At 33.0% G+C, this 18,846-nt stretch overlaps 1 protein-coding gene across 10 annotated transcripts; it reads left to right on the forward strand.

Annotated features, from left to right (window-relative positions):
* Positions 1–7,134: 7,134 nt before the first annotated feature.
* On the forward strand, positions 7,135–15,655 carry LOC112723264 (N6-mAMP deaminase). Of its 10 annotated transcripts, none has more exons than XM_072207648.1 (12): positions 7,135–7,452; positions 7,538–7,608; positions 7,863–7,897; positions 7,984–8,043; positions 8,142–8,381; positions 8,460–8,656; positions 8,750–8,861; positions 9,094–9,370; positions 9,476–9,794; positions 10,079–10,188; positions 11,417–11,493; positions 15,150–15,655. In XM_072207648.1, exons 1-6 carry the CDS (start codon positions 7,376–7,378, stop codon positions 8,565–8,567), a joined length of 591 nt encoding a protein of 196 aa, XP_072063749.1. In that variant the 5' UTR covers positions 7,135–7,375; the 3' UTR covers positions 8,568–8,656; positions 8,750–8,861; positions 9,094–9,370; positions 9,476–9,794; positions 10,079–10,188; positions 11,417–11,493; positions 15,150–15,655. The 10 variants fall into 10 exon arrangements, with proteins under 10 accessions (XP_072063749.1, XP_072063748.1, XP_072063747.1 ...); XM_072207647.1 differs by having other exon boundaries at positions 15,165–15,655; XM_072207643.1 differs by having other exon boundaries at positions 7,144–7,402; positions 9,094–9,218; positions 15,165–15,655.
* Positions 15,656–18,846: the final 3,191 nt, after the last annotated feature.

The following is an 18,846-nucleotide window of genomic DNA, read 5'->3' on the forward strand; positions in this document are numbered from 1 at the left end:
TCAAGCTAGATTTTCAGAAGGCTTATGATAGAGTAAAGTGGAGCTTTGTGGACATTGTGCTGCAGAAGATGGGATTTGGTCGAAGATGGAGGGAGTGGGTAATGGAGTGTGTCAGTACTTCTTCTATGTCTGTGTTGGTAAACGGTTCACCGACGAAGCCATTCATGATAGAAAGGGGTTTGAGGCAAGGCGATCCACTATCCCCTTTTTATTTGTACTTGTGGTGGATGTACTACATAGAATGGTCAGAGAGGCAGTTAGTAATGGCCGTATATCTCCTCTGTTAGTTGGGAGAGACAATATAGAGTTGTCGCACCTTCAGTTCGCTGACGACACTATATTGTTTTGTCCGCCGGAGGAAGAGACTGTAAAGAACTATCAGAGACTACTACGCTGCTTTGAACTAATGTCGGGGTTAAGCATCAATTTTGACAAATTTAGCTTAATACCAATCAATTGTGACCAACTGTGGGTGAGACGTATGTGCAGATTGTTAAAGTGCAAGGAAGCGGCTCTGCCAGTCAGGTACCTTGGAATCCCACTAGGAGCTAATCCAAGGTTAGTTAAGACTTGGAAGCCTATAATAGACAAGGTGGAAGAAAAACTAAGCTTATGGAAGTCGAAGGTGCTTAATAAAGCAGGAAAGTTGGTGCTCATCAAAGCTGTTTTAAATAGCTTGCCAATATATTACTTAAGCTTGTACAGGATGTCGAAAGCTGTTGCTGAAAAGTTGATTTCACTACAGAGAAAATTCTTGTGGAGTAGGGAGGATGGAAGGAATGGTTTGGCGTTGGTTAGATGGGAAGTGGTTCAAGCGCCAAAAAGGCTAGGTGGGCTAGGTGTTGGAGATGCGATGGTACGTAACACAGCGCTATTGTTTAAATGGTGGTGGAGGTTCTCAAAGGAGGATTGTCCGCTGTGGAAGAAGGTGGTGTGTTCGTGCAATAATCTCAATCCTAACAAGATGTTATCCACTCAGACATTGCCCACTAAAGGAGGTCCTTGGAAGGATATATATCAGCTACAGATTAAGGAACAACATGTCAGAGAGAAGATGATAAATGGGTTGTCCATGGAGGTTGGAGATGGGAGAAGAACGCGTTTCTGGGAGGATGTCTGGCTATACTGTGGTCCCCTAAAGGATAGGTTTCCAAGCCTCTTCTCGATTTCAATGCAAAAAGGATGTGTCATTGGGATCTGCGGGTTCTGGGACGGGTTAGATTGGGTTTGGAACTTTCAATGGAGGCGTGAACCATTCCAGTGGAAATTGGAACTTTTGAATCAGTTACATGAAACTCTGAGAGTGGTTAAATTAGCGCCAAACAGGGAGGATAGGATTGTGTGGAAGTTTGATAAACAAGGTGTGTTTTCTACTAACTCCTTTGTGCAGGTATTGCAGGAGGATACGCTACCGGAGGACATAACAAATTATAGTTTTACCAGCTCTATATGGAAAGGATTAGTTCCACCAAGAATGGAGCTGTTTATATGGTTTGTCTTGATAGGCAGAGTAAATACAAAAGACAGATTGTGCCGGTTTGGGATAGTTGGTCATGACAACAACATGTGTATCCTATGTAGTAAGGAGGCTGAAAATGTGTATCATTTGTTTCTTGGGTGTGATTTTACTTGGCAGGTATGGTGCGCATGGCTGAATCACTTTGATAGGAAGTGGTCATTTCCTGGTACTGTAAAGGAACATTTTCACAGTTGGACAGGTGTAACTACGAGAAAGGAAGAGCAAAAGAAATGGCTAATTTGCTTCTTTGCCATTGTGTGGAACGTCTAGATGGAGAGGAATAGGAGGATTTTTCATAATGCAGGAAAAAGTGTAGAAGACACCATTAACGCATCTTTATTTTATGTCTGTGTTCTTGTTGTGCTCCACTCTTGTGTTGAGCTCATTTGTTTCAAAAAAAATTTATCATCTAAACAATTCGTAATTCAGACGTAGATCTTCTGGTTAGTTATATGCATGCACAGATTTGGGGTGGCAAAATCATGATGTATGTTAAAATTTCTTTTTGCCTCTTGGGGGAATTTATGTGATATAATATCATTTGCTTGCAACAGTAGCTTTTTATATTCTAATTCACTGAAAATATTTACCTTTTGCGAACTGTATCTTAGGCTACCATGCAAGGATTGCAAGGTCCTCAGCCTTGGAGATTGCTTCTTTTGCTGAAGGGGACAATGCATTTTATACAGAAGATATCGAGACATATTGGAGCTATTATCCCATGTTGTTAAGTGCTGTTACTGTGGACAAGGATGATAAGAATTTTCTTTCTTTCAGATGGAGCACCTCTCCTTGTTGCAGCATCAGAGCTTGTTTGCCTGGCGTAAAATTCCATTCTAGCTCATGCTGCTCGTTGACTTTTATTGTGGCCAGATGTGCATCTTCATTGAATGGAGAAGAGCTAGTGAGAGATGGAGGAGTGCAACTTCTTGCAACTCTTCTTTCCTGGAAATGAACCACAAACATCATGCGAACATTTTCAGTTCTTAGTCAATTTGAGGCTGCCGGATCTGAAATACTCGAGTTTTCTGGGCTAGTTCCAGACATTGTGCACGGCACTGAGTTTGAGCTTCTACCAGGAGCTGTTGATGCTGCTCTACAGTCTATTGCCAATGTTTCTGTTTCATCTGAGTTGCAGGATACTTTATTGAGGGCTGGTGTTTTATGGTATGTCAATTATTTTTTTTTTTTGGGGATAAAATGCTTGGTATTTCTCTCTCAACTATAGGTATGCAGGAGGATGTCCCATGTGAGTTTAGGGCTTAGTTAGCAAACTTGGTGTTTATATGTGCCTGTGTCGCCAAATAGCTTAAGTATTTATTTAGTAAGATGAGCTTTACCATTACATGAAAATTTACTGTGTATGAAAGTAACTCTGTAAACAGCTATCTACTAAGCTCTCTAAATTTTGCAAAGGCTTAATTTTCAAAGCTTACTATATATTACTTATGACAAAGATGTTTCATGTGTGCGCTCTTGGTGGAGCAGATAATACCAACAGTACTTATGCACTAGAGTGGTTAATTTTTTTTGAGAAATGCCTGGCATATTATTTGGCAACTATTTTAGAACGATCTGTCCACTCCTATATCGGTGGAGCTAAAAAGGGAATGATGTATGTTAAGTCTAGCTATAATTCGATGATAATTTATGGTGGTATCATACTGTCTCCCTTTCTTATCATTTTTATGTTTAAAGTGTTGTGTCTAGTTGGGAATTGTCTAGCTATTCTATGTTGTAGTATTATCATAATTTTTGTGGGTTTTGAGCAGATCATTTGATAGGAGATACCTCTTTAAACCTAGCCTTTCCTTGTCTTTATCATTGCGGATTCAATCCTGGGTTCGTCTTTCTCTTGGGACTTCCATTTCTTTCGTAACCTTAATGATAGGGAATCCTTTCAACCTTTGGCTCTCTTAGGTATCCTTGATGATTTTTCTGTCTTCTAACCACTGACAATAGGATATTGTCTCTTGATTCCTCTGGTAGTTTTAGCTGTAAATCTCACTTTCAATTTTTAAAAAGAATTACAGATTGAAGAAAAAATTTTGAGTAAAATGATCATGATAGTATTTCATTAAGCGGCAGCAGCAATTGCCATAGGAAATAGTTGACAACAGGAAATTTTATGCAATAAACTGAAATCAAAGATGCATCCAGTCCTGAAATACAAAAGGATGAGATGAGACAGGCTTTGAGAAACCATGTACATACACACTACGATGCGCAACACAAGTATATTAAGTAAAATTTGCATTCCAGATAGAAAATTAGATAATAACTATATACCTTAATGACAGATATCAAACCGGTCTTAAATTGTAAAACACCTAGTCCCTCACTGATAGGTTCCAAATTTTGGGACAATGAGTATGCATGCTTACATACTGCAAATAAGAATAAGATTCCATTAGAACAATTGTTAGGAACCTTAAGAGCTTCAATAACCGAATTAAAGCATATATTGGCACTCCCAAGCCACTATCTTATTTCAAATAACATATACATTTTCAAATTAGCACACAATTAAGCCATATGTTGATTTTAACCCATTTAAATTGTCAGCTAAATCACAGGCCAAGTTCGAATTAGCAACAAAGAACTCAATATTAACATCAATTTCATTTTATTGGGTAATTCTTTAATACTTCTTGTCTATATGGTTGATAACATGATATATAGTTCAATAAGGATGAATATGTGATCCTCCTTTTAGGAAATGTATATCCTATAGTCGGCCAATGACTTTCACAGTTATACTGTATCATGTTGAACATACAACAAAGACAATACACACAATTTTATAATAACTTCTATATCTAATGTTAGCCATAGTAAGTGAATAAATTAATTGGTGCTATTTTTTTAATAAATTATGTATAATTTAAAACTCCTTTTAATCGTCTTTATCATCATCATCTTCTTCTTTCAAAAATTTTCATAATTCTTCTTATTTTATCCTTCTAGCAAGAATCAGTATCACGATTAAAAAATTCCGGTGTCAAAATTAAAAACTTTTTGTGTCACGGTTAAAAAATTTCGGTACTATTTTTTTAATAAATTTTGCACAACTCAAAAGTTCTTTTCCTTTCCTTTCTCTGATTTCACCCTCCTAATAAGAACAAAAAAGAAAAAAAATCAAACAAAAAAAATAAAAAATATTGCAATAACCACTAGGAAGAGGAAGAGGAGAAAAAAAATAAGAAAAGAATATGGCAACAACAAGACGATAATGATAATGAGGATAAAACACGCAAAGAAAAAAAAAAGAACATGAAGAAGAAGAATTGTGTGATTCATACACAGCATGCGTGAGTGATTTTTATTAGGTTTGTGCCAACTTAATAGGACTTGGTTGATAAAAATATTTAAATATATAACGAGACCAAAAATATATATATAATAAATTATTATTTCTATTTATAAAAATTTAAAATATTAACAAATATATCCATTGATAAAAGAAATTAATTTTGTACTCATAAAAGATAAAAAATTATTATTATTATTTATAAAATTTTAAAATATTAATAAAATTATACATGAATAAAATTAATACTTATGTATTTTTGTGACATCAAAACTATTTTTATGGGTAAAAAACTAAATATGAATAATTTTTCATTATATTAAAGTTTTATAGTTACAAATTAGGATAGAAATTAGGATATATATATAAAATGTTATGAGTAGAGTCTATCTTTTTAGGTTTAGTTCGGTACGAAAACATTTTAATTTTTTAAAATAATTTATTAAAATTAATTTTTAAAATTAATATTTTAAATTGATTTGATAAATAAAATTAAAATTAGTTGTTAATAAGCATAAACTACAAAAATTATGTTTGAAGAAGTTATTTTTAGTATTTAAAATATTTTTAATAGATCTAAATATAATAAATATAAAATTGTATTGAATTTTTAATTTTCAAAAAAATATTTTTATAAATATTTTCAAAAAGAGCCTTAACTTCTCAAAACTAGAAGTATATGTATATGATTAGCACCATTTTTTTCAAAATACTTTTTTAAATTGAATTTTATTGGGAAAAAAAAAGAAAATTAACCAATATCAATAAAAAATAAAAATTTAGTTACTTTTGAATTAAAATATTACTATTCACATGGTGAAGTCTTATGCCTAATTTTTTTTGTAAAATTAATAATTAAATATTATTAAATAATTTAATATATTTAATTAAATTATTATTTAATATTTTTAAATTATCATCTTCGAATAAGATAATTCACCAATTCACATATTAAAACAAGAGTAAATTATTATTTCTACTCACAAATTAAAAATGATGATATATCTATTCATAAAAGACAAAAATTACTATTTATACTTATAAAAAATAGATTTCTACAGACAAAATTATTCAAACCCTAAAAAATTAAATAAAATTCTTAAACTATCCTTCTTTTCACCACTATTACCATCATTTCTCCCTTCTTTCTCTCTCTCTCTCTCTCTCAATATTCTTAGCTACTCAAATTCCAAATTCTACCACCATTCTCTTCTCCAATTATCACCATCACTGGCTCCATTACTATCACTGCCATCGCCATCCCTACCCTTCCTTCCTTCTCCTTCTTCTTCTTTCACTTCTTCGCCATATGCAGAAAGATTCTCTTTGTATACAAAAAAACAAGCACAATAAACTACATAAAAAAAATTCAAACACACCCTTACTCTGAAAACAATACAACAAATTCGAAAATTTTCTTTTTTTTTCCCCACAAAAAAAAAGATGCTTTCTCCCACCTGTCTAAATCACTAATGTTAGGTTTATCTAATACTAATTTGATTTAGATAAATCTATGAAGATGATAACATAATAATGAAAAGAGGGATCTTTATTTACTTGAGGAGGAGAAGATCGGAGAGAGTGCGTGGGAGCTTGATGGGGCCAAATTCGGAGGTGAGGTAGATGCAGAAAAGGCCAGTGGTAAAGAGGAAGAATACGACGACGGCCGTAGCGAATTCGCAGATGTTGAGAGGGAACTTCTCCGATTTGGACTTCTTGGCGGCAGGGGAGTCGTCCTCGCCATTGTTCTCGAAGTCCTGACGAGCAACCTACTGGTATCGACCGCCATGATGCTCTGCGGCATCCTTAGATCTAGGATTTCTTTGCGTTAGATGATTATGCTGGTGATGGTGGTGCTAGTGTTGTTGAGTTGCTACCGACACCGATGAGAGAGTGTGTGGCGAAGAGGTTAAGGTGGCGGTTGAGGAGGAGGGTAAGGCGGTGATACAAGCGGCGACGTGATCAATGTTAGGATTGGAGTCAGAACGTTGAGATAGAGAAGGGGGAGATGATGGTTGTAGTGGTGGAAAGAATGGTATAGGAAATTTTATTTAATTTTCGAGGGTTTAGATAATTTTGTCTACAAAAATTTATTTTTTATGAATATAAATGGTCATTTCTATTTTTTATAAATAGATATGACGGTATTTTCAACTTTTGTAGATAAAAATGATAATTTATTCTTAAAAGAATTATAAATTTAAAATTGATTAAAACTCATTTTTTACCTTTTTTTTAATTTTTTGAACGTACAAATACAAATACCAACACTAAGTATTTCAAAGATAGGAAATAATAGTTGAATATTCAAAATTAACAGCAAGTATAACATTGATTGGGATCTTATCACAATGATCGTGGCATGAACCCTAAATCCTCAACATGTTTGAGTGCTGTTTTTTTTTGTCTGATACACGCCCTTGGATGAGTTCAGTGAATGGCCATTGGCCAGTCTCTTCTGAACCAACCAGAGTGTACTCTTACTCTTACCCAACACCCAACGAAGCACTTGCAGTTTCAGTTTCAGTGTTGAGGAAGAAGAAAAGATGGAGTGGTGGATGTCAATGCCAAAGGTGGAACTCCATGCTCACCTCAATGGATCCATCAGAGGCTCCACTCTCCTGTACTCCTTTTCTCCTTTCCTCTCTCTCTTGTTTTGTTTCTTCATCTCATTCTCTTTCATCTTATCCTTTTTTTTTGTTGCACAGAGAACTCGCTAGAGCTTTGTGGGACAAGGGTCTAATAGATTTTTCCCAAGTGGAGCATGTTATCCTTAAAAGTATGCTCCTTTTCCCTTTTTTCCTTTCCTATTTTCTTGTTTTATTTTCAGTGTGCCCCTTCACTGTTGTTCAGCTTCATGTTCATTTTGGGACTGATTTTGACCCTTAACAGCTGTTTGATTGTAAAAATTACGCACTCTGCTAGTGTTTGTGATATGAGGGACTGTTTGATTGTCACTTTTAGTGTTAGTAATCGTTACTATTATAGTGTTTAAGGCTTATAATGGTGGTGGTTATGGTTTTGTAAATACAGATGATCACATGACTGTTACAAGAATTGTGAATGAAGTATGGTTGCTTACTATCTAAATTTCTGTGTTTCTAAATCCGATGCCTTCAGCCTTTGCATTTATAGAAGCAATTTCTGAATGCAGGTTGTTGAAGATTTCGCATCAGAAAAGGTTGTCTATCTCGAATTGAGAACCACCCCAAAGGTAACTAGAAGAGCTTGGTACTTGATGCGGACTCTTTTTTGTCTTTTTGGTCTTTTCTATTGATTCGACAGTGAATTTTTCGGCTTAATTCCTTACAGAAAAACGATTCCCAAGGAATGAGCAAACGTTCTTATGTTGAAGCTGTATTGGAAGGGATAAGATCTGTCAGCTCGGTTGATGTGGCTTTAATTCCTTATACTGAGGATCCTAGAAATCTTTTAGAATCTCTGCACGCAGCTACAAATGATAAATGTGATGGAAATAGTAGGAAGAAAATCTTTGTTAGGCTTCTCTTGAGTGCTGATCGTAGGGAGACAACAGAAGCAACTATGGAAACTGTAAGATGAGTAATTTCAACATCCTTAAGTTTGATGCTTGCTACTTAATACCTTCAACACTCCATTTCTGTGTTGCAGGTCAAACTGGCACTGGAAATGAGGCATTTGGGGGTGGTTGGAATTGACCTATCTGGGAATCCAAAGGTTGGCGAATGGTATGTCAATCTATCAAGGACTCTAGCATAGTAATTCGTAATGATGCTTTAGATCAAAGTCTCCCGTTATCTTTTTTTGGAAAAGATACTTGCCAGCATTGAAATTCGCCAGAGAACAAGGTCTTTTTGTAACCCTGTGCGCCAATCTTTTATTGTACCTGTTACCTGTGGTGATTACCTGACTGGTCTGTTTTGCTTGTTTCGTGCTTTTAGGTTCCTAATTCAAAGGAGATACAAGATATGCTCGATTTTGTTCCCCATAATCGGACATGCTTGTTTCTTTGAGGAGGAACACTGGAGAAAGTTGAAGTCTACTAACATTCCGGTTAGACTTTGCAAGTTCACTAGTCACATTTGTGATAAAATAAGAAAGTGAAAAGTGTTATGATAATCAATCAATTAAAAATATAGTGCATGGCAATATGGCATATTCATCTAATCCATCACATTTGAACATTTGATAGTTTCTAAATTCGAACCATTTTTGCATAATATTGTCAATACTTATATAAAGAGCTGGGCTACATATAATTTATTGCTTCCTTTACATTTTTCAGGTTGAAATTTATTTGCTTGCTCACATCCATTGCTGCAACACAGGCAAGCAGCTTTGAATAGCGTGAAAGGCTCACTTGGAGATTAACTAGCATTTAGATCCGTCGTGATTCCCCCTCCATTCTATGTAATTTAATGAATTAATAACAAAAGACTGAAAAATTTGGCAAAACATAGGCCAAATATCTATTAATATATAATAAGAATATAGTTGTGATATTTGCTCGACAAGTGGAGTGTTCTGTGTTTGACACGTGGAGCTGTGTATGATTGACAAGTGTATGTTACTATGTTTTTAATGTTGGGCACTTTGCCGTTCTCAATCCAAAGAAGTAACTGGGCGGGATTTGATTCAAATTCAAATTGAAAATGATTTTGTTTCAGGACTTTCAAGAAGAGAATATGAGAGAGAGAGTTGCCAGTTCTGATAGGGGGAGTAGTTGGCACCAGACTTCCTCTTTCAATGTCGCAGAGAAGAGAAGAAGAAAAGGTTGGTGAAGAAATAAAGCACGATGGAAGAAGTGGGTGGCGATGACAATGACGGTCACAGAGAAGGATGCTAGATTGACAGAGAAAAGAAGAGGAATGAGGCGGCGACGGCGGTGATGGAGCTTACCGACGCTGTTGGATCCATAGAACTTCATCTACCGCAGAACGCCGTCGCAGCCGTTCCTTTGCCAGCGGATGCTGCGAATGAAGGATGGTTAGTTCTCTCTTTATTTTGTTGTTTGATTTCATTATAACCAGAGAAGAATCCTTTATAATCCATTCTTCGGTGAACGACAGCTTCAAGTTCTAAAATTTTGGTTAATCTGCAATAAAATATATATTTTTTTGCTTTCAAATGATTGCATGTACATTTTGGTTAATCTATAATAATCCGTTTCCTTTTTGTTGTTGGATAGCTAACCGTGTTTGTCTTCTATTAACTATATTGCTGATTTTTTTTTCTTTTTCTGTTTTCGTATCTTATGTTATTTCTTAAAGAACATCTGAGGTGGTGATTGACCTGCAATTGCAAGTAAAATTTTTAGTCTCTATAATTCTTTGTTGTGGTCTCTGATGGAGTCTTTGATTATGCCAACAATGTCCTCCAGGTAATACTATCCTTTAAAATTTCCTTTTGTTGCCATTTGCATTTATGTTGATATTAGAGGAATGAAAAGATTGCTGCCTAGGATGGTGGATATTGATTCTATATAATGAAATTGACATTAAATTTCTACATTTTATGCCTCATTTGACATGATTGATAACATTTTTATCCAGTTCAATAATATATTTAATGTTATATAGACCTTTTCAATTTTACCGGTACTTCCATCCTCATCATCATAGAGTTCATGAGGAAGTTCAATAATATTTATTTGGGTTTGATGCCTGTACTCAGCAACCGTTAATCCATAACATATAGAGAAAAAAGAATAAACATTTGTGTGTTATATCCATTTCATTTTAATTAATTAGATCCAACACTAAAATATATTTATGTGTTCTGAATTTGCACCCACCATCTCATTGTTAGGGATTCTTTCATTTGGTATGTCAATCCTCTCATACTAACACATCACATATGCCAATATAAATTTTCTCGAAAGATGTTTTGAGTTCTTAATTTATCAGCTAGAATTGATTTCAGTAAAAAAGATCTGCTTTTGGAAATTCTACAAGAGATAATTTTGAAGCAATGAAGATCATCAAGTAATGCAAAATAAATTCTTTGTTCTTTTTGTTTGGGTATATACTAATGCAAATTACAATGTTAAAGTATTTGATTATCATATCTTGAAGGTTTATGGGATTTTTGTAAAAATTTTAATGAATATGGAGCATTTTGTTTTTTATCTGAAACTTAATCATGTGATACTTTGATGAGATGGTTTAAAACAAACCAAACCATGGAGCAGTTTCTTGGACTGTTAGGAGTCCAACAGCAATAGCAGAAAGTTGGAGATGCTACTGCTCTTGAAGTTAGAGTTGCTTCTCTTGAAAATGCTACCCCTCTTGAAGTTGGGTGTTTTTTCTATAATTTAAAGAAATTTAGTAAAAGCTATTTATAGCAACAATGGTTTTTCTTAGAGGCTATAGTTTTTTTCTTTCCTAAACATAAAATGTTCAAAGGTGTATGCATATCTTAAGTTCAGGAGTTGTTTCATAAAATGCTGGAGTAAAACAGCATCACACTTAAAATAAGCAGTCATTGTTGTCTGTTGACATCTTATGTAATTTAGTAGCTTTGACTTTTATAGATTTTTTTGTTACTACAAATTTTGATTTGCTTTTGGTTTTGCTAAGTAATTTGAAAACTTGATTTCTTTTTTTAAGGAACAACTTCTCCGACAAAGCTCAAGGTGTGAAATCTGCTGCAACGTGCTCCGGCTGAAGTTGCACCTGCCAAAGCGGTATGAATGATTCATCTGCCTTAATCGCTATTTTTTTACCCTTTTTTTGTTTAAATTGGATCTTTTTTTCTCTTCTTTAATTTGTTCAGTTTAATTCTTAGATGGCACTCTTTAAAATTTAACTAAGTTTATATGTATTTAAATAATTTTGATCTTCCTTTTCCTTCCATAACTAACTTCTGTATATTTTTTTCTGAGTTTTCTTTAAAAATGAGTTTCATACCATATATAAATATTGAAAACTCAAGGGCACATAGATAATGCAAACGGTTAAAGTCATGTATTACATGCAGTATTTTGTGAATATGCAGCAATAATACTAATAATAGTTGGTAAATTATCTGCTTTAATTTTCTTTTTCTTCTGCTATACATGCATGATGAATGTAGTTTTCCATTTTTTATTTTGTACTGTGATTTCTATTAACTCAGTATACACCACTGTTGCAGTTTTATGTTATGGTTTGTTGGCAGTTTTTTAATCATTGAACCATGCTCTTGACTATTTTCTATAAGTCTGTAACTATAACAACTTGAAAATTATATAGATTTTCTTTCCCCTATTTTGTAAAATAAAAAATTTTATAGTTAACTAATTTAAAAATAGGCCACTACATGTAAAACAAACATTTTTTTACTTCTTTAGTTAACTAATTGATTATTAGCATTTTATTAGAGAAGAGATCATGAACTTGAATTCTACAGTGATTCCATTAGCCTGTGTACTAAAGAGTTTAATCGTATCTTTTTTATGTGCCCTTAATGTTATGAAATTGGATGTAGATCCTCGATTGCGGTTTAATAGAAGAAGGCAGAGATAATAGGAGATGTATTCATCCTAATTTTGTATTATTGCTGAAAGTTTTCAATTGCTCTCTTGCCTTTTGTGTTGTTCTTCGCTCCCCCTCTGATTTGAACTTCTGTGTTTTCAATTTTAAAGATTTTATTATCAGCTTAGATGATATTGCTTGAGTTGTTCACCGTTCAATTTGTCCCATTGATCTTTAGAGGTGATGTAGTTATTGTGCTACTAATAATTGAAATTTTAATTATTATAATCGACAGAGTATGGAAATGACTATGAGATTAGCAAATATATAATTATTTGTTGCACATTAAAGATACAAATTTGTTGTCTTAACATAGATGTCGACATAGATAAAAGAACTTCTTAATCTAAGGTTTACTCACTGCATTATTATTCAACTTTGTTGGCCAATTATAAATAATTTTACTTCATTAAAACTGTCATTGCAGTGTTGTTTCGCGAGTACAGAAACCAAGTTCATGGTATATAATTATATCACTGGCTTTGTTGCATGTTTGGTTCTTCTTCTTAAACTATGTTTTGTTAGTATTATTGTTATTGTTTGTGTTGAAGCTTGATATGATTTGTTTTATGTTCCTGGTGGGTTAAGTAGGAGATTACAAAGAGACATATTATATTTGTCATGTAGTTAGATGCAAATTATAGCCTTTTTTACAAAGGATTTATGTATAATGTTAGTGTTTATCAGTATAAAAAGAAAAAGTCTTCACATGTTGGGAGAATGTAGAGAAATGGGGAAAGAATTTATCAGTTTAATTACTCATGTTGCAAATAAAGCAAATTTTTTTTTTAATTGAAATGATTGGGTGTGTTCTTAGTCCAATATAAATTATCTATCACCAACAACCATAGTTTCACCAATTTCGTTCATAGATTCTAATTTTTAGTATTCTTAAATCTTTGAACTAAATTTGAAATTAAGATATTTCAAGGAATTAAAATATGAGGGAACCAAAAGCATGAGAGAAATGAGTATTATTAATTTACATGTGATGACTGAAGATAAAGTATGATCATCTATCTATATATATCTTTTTTTTCTTTTTATTATCAATTACTATCTTTAAAGATCAAGAAAGTGCTTTATTTCGAATTTCACTATTTAAATGTCCTCATGCCAACTTAACATTCCTTATTATATATGGTTTATAATGATTTGAATTAGTCCATAATCTAACTATTTACCTTTTTTTTTGTGATGTGATGTAATTGTCTTTCCTTAAATACTTATATTGGGATTCGCTAAAAATGGTGATGAAAGAAATTAAAGAAATGGCTGCTAAACTTTAATTTTAGTGTGACTATTGAATTTTGATTTTTTAGATACGAAGTGCCATGTTTAGAGGCTTATATATGATGCCGCCTTTAGGTTCTGATTGCTTTTGCTTGACCCTGTTGACTTAGAAATGATACTTGAAGCCCATCAAATATAATAGTTAAATTCAACACTGCCCTTTAACTATACCATATATCTTTTCGTTCTATCTTTGTTTTAGTAGTTTGAAAAGGTTTCTTTTAAATCTTACTATTTTTTATGAGATTATCAACCAATGCTCTGAAGGTAAGTTAAAATGATGTGACAATGACCTTGGAATTTGATAATATGGCTGATTGATTCATGACTCATTTTATATAGGGACAAGATTTAGAACATATTTGTTTGAATTTCAAAAAGTGATATTGGATAGTTTTTAACTCAAGTTATTATGCATTTATGTTCACTTTCAAGCTGTACGATTTACAATGTGAATATCAGAAGTAAATCCTTCTCTTACTGAGGAGGCACTACAGGAACTCACGAACAAGATAACTAATCTAGGAATTAAACAAGAAGATTTGAAGTTGAAAGTAAAGTGCAGTATAAAATAGTAGAAAATGATGTTTTTCAAGCAAATTATTCGTTCTAGGAGACGGATTATGCAAACATGAATGTTATTGTTGGAAACAAGAGAACTTAAGTGATAAATTGGGGATTATGCAAAAGTCTAAACGTGGTCAAGTTAGTATTACACAAAATATTTTAACATTTAAAAATATTTTGCTTTTACTATATGTTTCTTTTTTTTTATAGTACTTGCTTGAGCTTGTGAGAAATGTAATATCACCATTTTTAGCATAAATTCAGTATTTTAGTTGATGAAAATTTCAAAAAATAATTAGTATTGCAAAAAGCTGTGAAAGGAGTTGCAATAACTTTAAGTTTATTGCATACTAAATTTAATTTAGAAATGGAGTTGAAGCAACTAAATAAAATATTTTAATATGATTAGTTTAGTATAACTTAAACATAATTTAATATTTTTAATGCATATGTATTTATTATTTTGTGTAGTCATGCCATAGTAGAAAATTGTTATAGAGAAACACAAAAGTTGTGTGCATGTGGGAACATAATAACTTTTAAATTTATCGCATACTAAATTTAATTTAGAAATGGAGTTGAAGCAACTAAATAAAATATTTTAATATGATTAATTTAGTATAGCTTAAACATAATTCAATATTTCTAAAGCATATGTATTTAGTATTTTGTGTAGTCATGCCATAGTAAAAAGTTGTGTGCATGTGGAAACATAATAACAACTTTATTAGCATATATATATATATAAACAAATTTGTAGGTCTATATGGGATGAAGAAACAAATTTTACAATAGAAAAAAAAAAGGTTTGGTTTAAAACATAAATTGATAAACATAATTTTTCTGCGTTTTATCTGATTCAAAGTGTAGTTAGAATTAAAAAAAAATAACTATTACATCAGTATGGTAATTATGCATCACTGGATATAATTCTATTTGAAGGTCTCTTGATGTTTTCAATGATTAGTTTTCAATTTTGCAGAATCGTCACGCATTCGAGAAGCCGGTAAAAATCTATAACTGAGGATTTGTATCATCTCAGCCCGTCAATATAATAATATATTCAGCCAGTGGCACTCTGCAGCTTTCAGGAGGTGGCAAAAGAAGTATGTAGAGGATAGATATACTCTATCAATCTTATGTTGGAAATCATAACATTATTATAGCTTAGGAGATAAGTGTATAGCCTTAAACAGTTGCTTACTGGTTATTGAATCTCATTCCCTTAGGTTCTCATCTCGTTGGTGATTCCTTTGTATTTTAGTATATAAGATTTTGGGTTTGGGTTTGGCTTTGTATATAAGTTATAGGGATTACTCAAATGTCTTCCATGTCTGTTTTTATTCTGGCTCTCTCTTATTTGCTTTCCTTGGAGAGACTAGAAGGATTTTGTATATGCTTTTGCAGGGTCTTCCATGTAATTTTATTTCATGACTGGTTTTAATTTTCAATAGAAGCATATTATTGATTTCACTTTAATAGTAATATTAGTTTGCTCCCACTTGTACTTGGGTTCTCATCTATACGTTGCTGTTTTAGTATTTTTAATGGTGGTAATTATTATTGAGAAAATTGTTATAAAAGACTTATAAGAATATTTAATTATTAAAAAGAACATTTGATAAAAATAAAATTCAAAAATCTTTAATATTAACAAGGAGTCAAGGACTGACGGCCTACAATTAAAAACCAACAAAACCAAATTCCAAGGAGTGGCTACAACAAATATAGGATCACACTGATGCTCTAAGAACATGAACATCAGAAGTAGACATGAAGAATATCTATCTGTAAGTCAATCAGTCAGTATGATACAAATGTTCAAGAGGACTAGTGTTTTCAATGGATTGATCCCTTTAGAAGGCAATGCTGCAGTCGTCTACTCAGAGCCTCCAACTTCTCAAACCTGTCACCCTTTCCCTTTTGTCAGCTGTCTCGCCTTTCTTCTTTTTCTTCTTAATCTTGTTCTTGTTCTTCTTGAGCTTCTTTTCATCTTCTTTTGGCTCTGAACACTTTTCTTTCATGCTTCTATACTGTATTCTTAAATTGTTAACATCAATTATATCATTACGTACTCAAACTTTACAAATAAGCATGAGAAGCAACGACAATAGTCAACAGACCACATTGATATAAACTAACATTCAAATTAGAATCTCACTTCACTTACACATCATTTTCAATATTACCCTTAGTTTAATCAATAAAACCAAGAATAAGAAGAGAAACATATAAACATTGTGAGTGCATGCACGTGTGCACATTTCTGTATGCAATATACGTATACCTGAGGGAGGTTATCGACCCTTAAATCTGCACAAGATTCTTCATCATTGCCTCTAAGAACATTTGCCCCAACTTTCTCTGTTTGAGCTTGTACATGAGAAACAATCTTCAATTTGATTATTTACCTTATCCTGAGACTCCATTATTACTCTGAAAGTGGAGGATAAAGGGGGAGATGGAGAACCACATCGCTGACGACCACTCGACGAGAGAAAAGAGAAAAGAGAAGAAAGAAGAGAGAAGAGGAGACAGGGAAGGAAAGCCAACGAATGACGCTGGGAGATGGATTGGACGGCAACGGCGACGGCTCATCTAGACGGTAACGGTGAAGGCTGAGACCAGCAGAGAGTAGAGTATGTGGTGGTGAGTTAACAGGAAAAGAGATTAGGAATTAGGGTGACTTCGGAGTTTGTTCACCGTGTGGTTGGGGATGGGGCGGAATTTAGAGTGTGATGAGTTTAGGATTTTTGATAAACCCATATTTTATGAGTTATTTTGTGCTTAGTTTGAGTGATTTATTCAATCCTTCACCCACTTATTCATATTAATTGCATGGTTTTATTTTCCTTTCCTTATTATGTGATGTATGTGAAAAACAAGTTTCCCAAGCTTTTAAATTAATTATTTTAATTACCTTTATTTCCATTCGATGCCATGATTAGTGTGTTGAGTAGTTTCAGATTTTCTAAGGCAGAATGACTTAAAGGATGGAAAAGGAAACGTACAAAAATGGAAGGAAAGTGCGAAACGGAGTTTTGAAGAAAACAGCAAGGTTTAGAACCAACAATAAATCAATGCTTCAACAATTATTATTACAAAAAACAAAATTTACACCTAGGGTTAGTGGAAGACAGGGAAGAGTGCAGAGTTGGCGGCGACAGGGACAATGGCTGGGGTGGAAGGGTCGAACAGAGCTGGCACCGGCGAGAAGACTGCGCGACGGCAACTGGCACTGGCGGTGGCTGCGATTTCGACGGCTGAAAGGAAAGCTATTTGCACGAACGGAAAGCTGGCTAAAAGGAACTTTCGACGATGAGTGACTTCCAAGGATCTTGCGACGGAGGCGGTGGTTGGACGGAGGTTGCGCTGGAAGCTCGCGGTGGAGACTGGACGTGGTGAAAGCGAGAGGTGAGAGTGGAGGACTGGAGGGGAGGCTCGAGAGTGGCTCTCTGCAGTGTGGGTGTGTGCGTGAAAAAGTGCTAGGGTTCACCTTTTGGCAAAATCAAAACGCGTGCGTTTTTTTGGCAAAATTAAAAAACCGGCCGGGTCACGGTTCGCCGATCGGTTCGATGGTCCAACTACGATTTTTGAATTTGACGGTTTTATTTTCTATTCAAACCGTATTTGCTAACGATTCTCGGTTCGACCGGCCAGTTCGAACCGGTTTTTAGAACATTGTTGTATACTATTAAACGAACAAACATATTACGGTTTGTTTTTGTTAAATGTTGGAAGGTGTTTGAACATAAGTAACATGTGTTGGCATGATGATTTCTTTTTAATTTTGTAACAAGAATTATTCTATTATGCTCACCGTCACAGAGTAAGTGTATGTCAGGTGAATGTTGAGCCTCCTAACATAAATCTTTTTGGTAAATTTTAAGATCTGCAAATCAATTGTTACTTGTCCAATGTCCATACCATTTAGAATTTCTACTTAGATCAATCCAACATATGAAGTAAATATAAACAAAAAAGAAAAAATAAATAAATTAAGAACAATGTTATCTTGACATATAGTAGTATTGTTGTTTATTTAATGAAATCTTAAATTATTTTTTACTTCAGCAATTTCGATTATATCTTTTGGGGAACTACTGGAGAAAAATACCAGTACAAGAATATTTTTAAGTTCATATAATTTTAATATTTTAAATTTTTTATTAATTCAATTGAATCGATCGATGAAATCCGATTTTTAGAATCTTAAAAAATACACACAAAATAACTTGATTTATAATTTAATTTCATTTAAAATTGATGTAAAAATTACATACAATACATCGCTCAATAACATACTAAAATGTACAAATAATTTAAAGTTTTAAAAGACACAAAAAAAATCTTTTATTAAAATTTCAATAACTCATAAAAGTTAACTGAATAAAAGGTCATAAATCCAAGTGATAGAAAATAATAAAAATTACTATAAAGATAATAATAATTATGATCGGATGAAAAAAAATAAAAGAAGAAAACAAAAAAGAAAAAAAAAGACAATATAAATTAATAATTTTAAAAATAAAAATAAAATTAAAGATAATTTAAAAAATTAAATATAAAATTAAAAAAATAAATATTTTTTATCTATTAAAATTATACATGAAGATAACTTATATTTTGTTTTAAATTAAATATTATAAAAAAATAAATAAACT

Source organism: Arachis hypogaea, chromosome 11 (assembly GCF_003086295.3).
Source record: "Arachis hypogaea cultivar Tifrunner chromosome 11, arahy.Tifrunner.gnm2.J5K5, whole genome shotgun sequence".
NCBI classification, from domain to species: domain Eukaryota; kingdom Viridiplantae; phylum Streptophyta; class Magnoliopsida; order Fabales; family Fabaceae; genus Arachis; species Arachis hypogaea.

Excerpts from the sequence above, each read along its gene's own strand:
- LOC112723264 (XM_072207641.1), top strand. The coding sequence starts at position 7,212 with ATGTTTGAGTGCTGTTTTTTTTTGTCTGATACACGCCCTTGGATGAGT. Across the intron at positions 8,044-8,141 it reads AATTGAGAACCACCCCAAAG|AAAAACGATTCCCAAGGAAT; the intron begins GTAACTAGAAGA and ends AATTCCTTACAG. Across the intron at positions 8,382-8,459 it reads CAGAAGCAACTATGGAAACT|GTCAAACTGGCACTGGAAAT; the intron begins GTAAGATGAGTA and ends TCTGTGTTGCAG.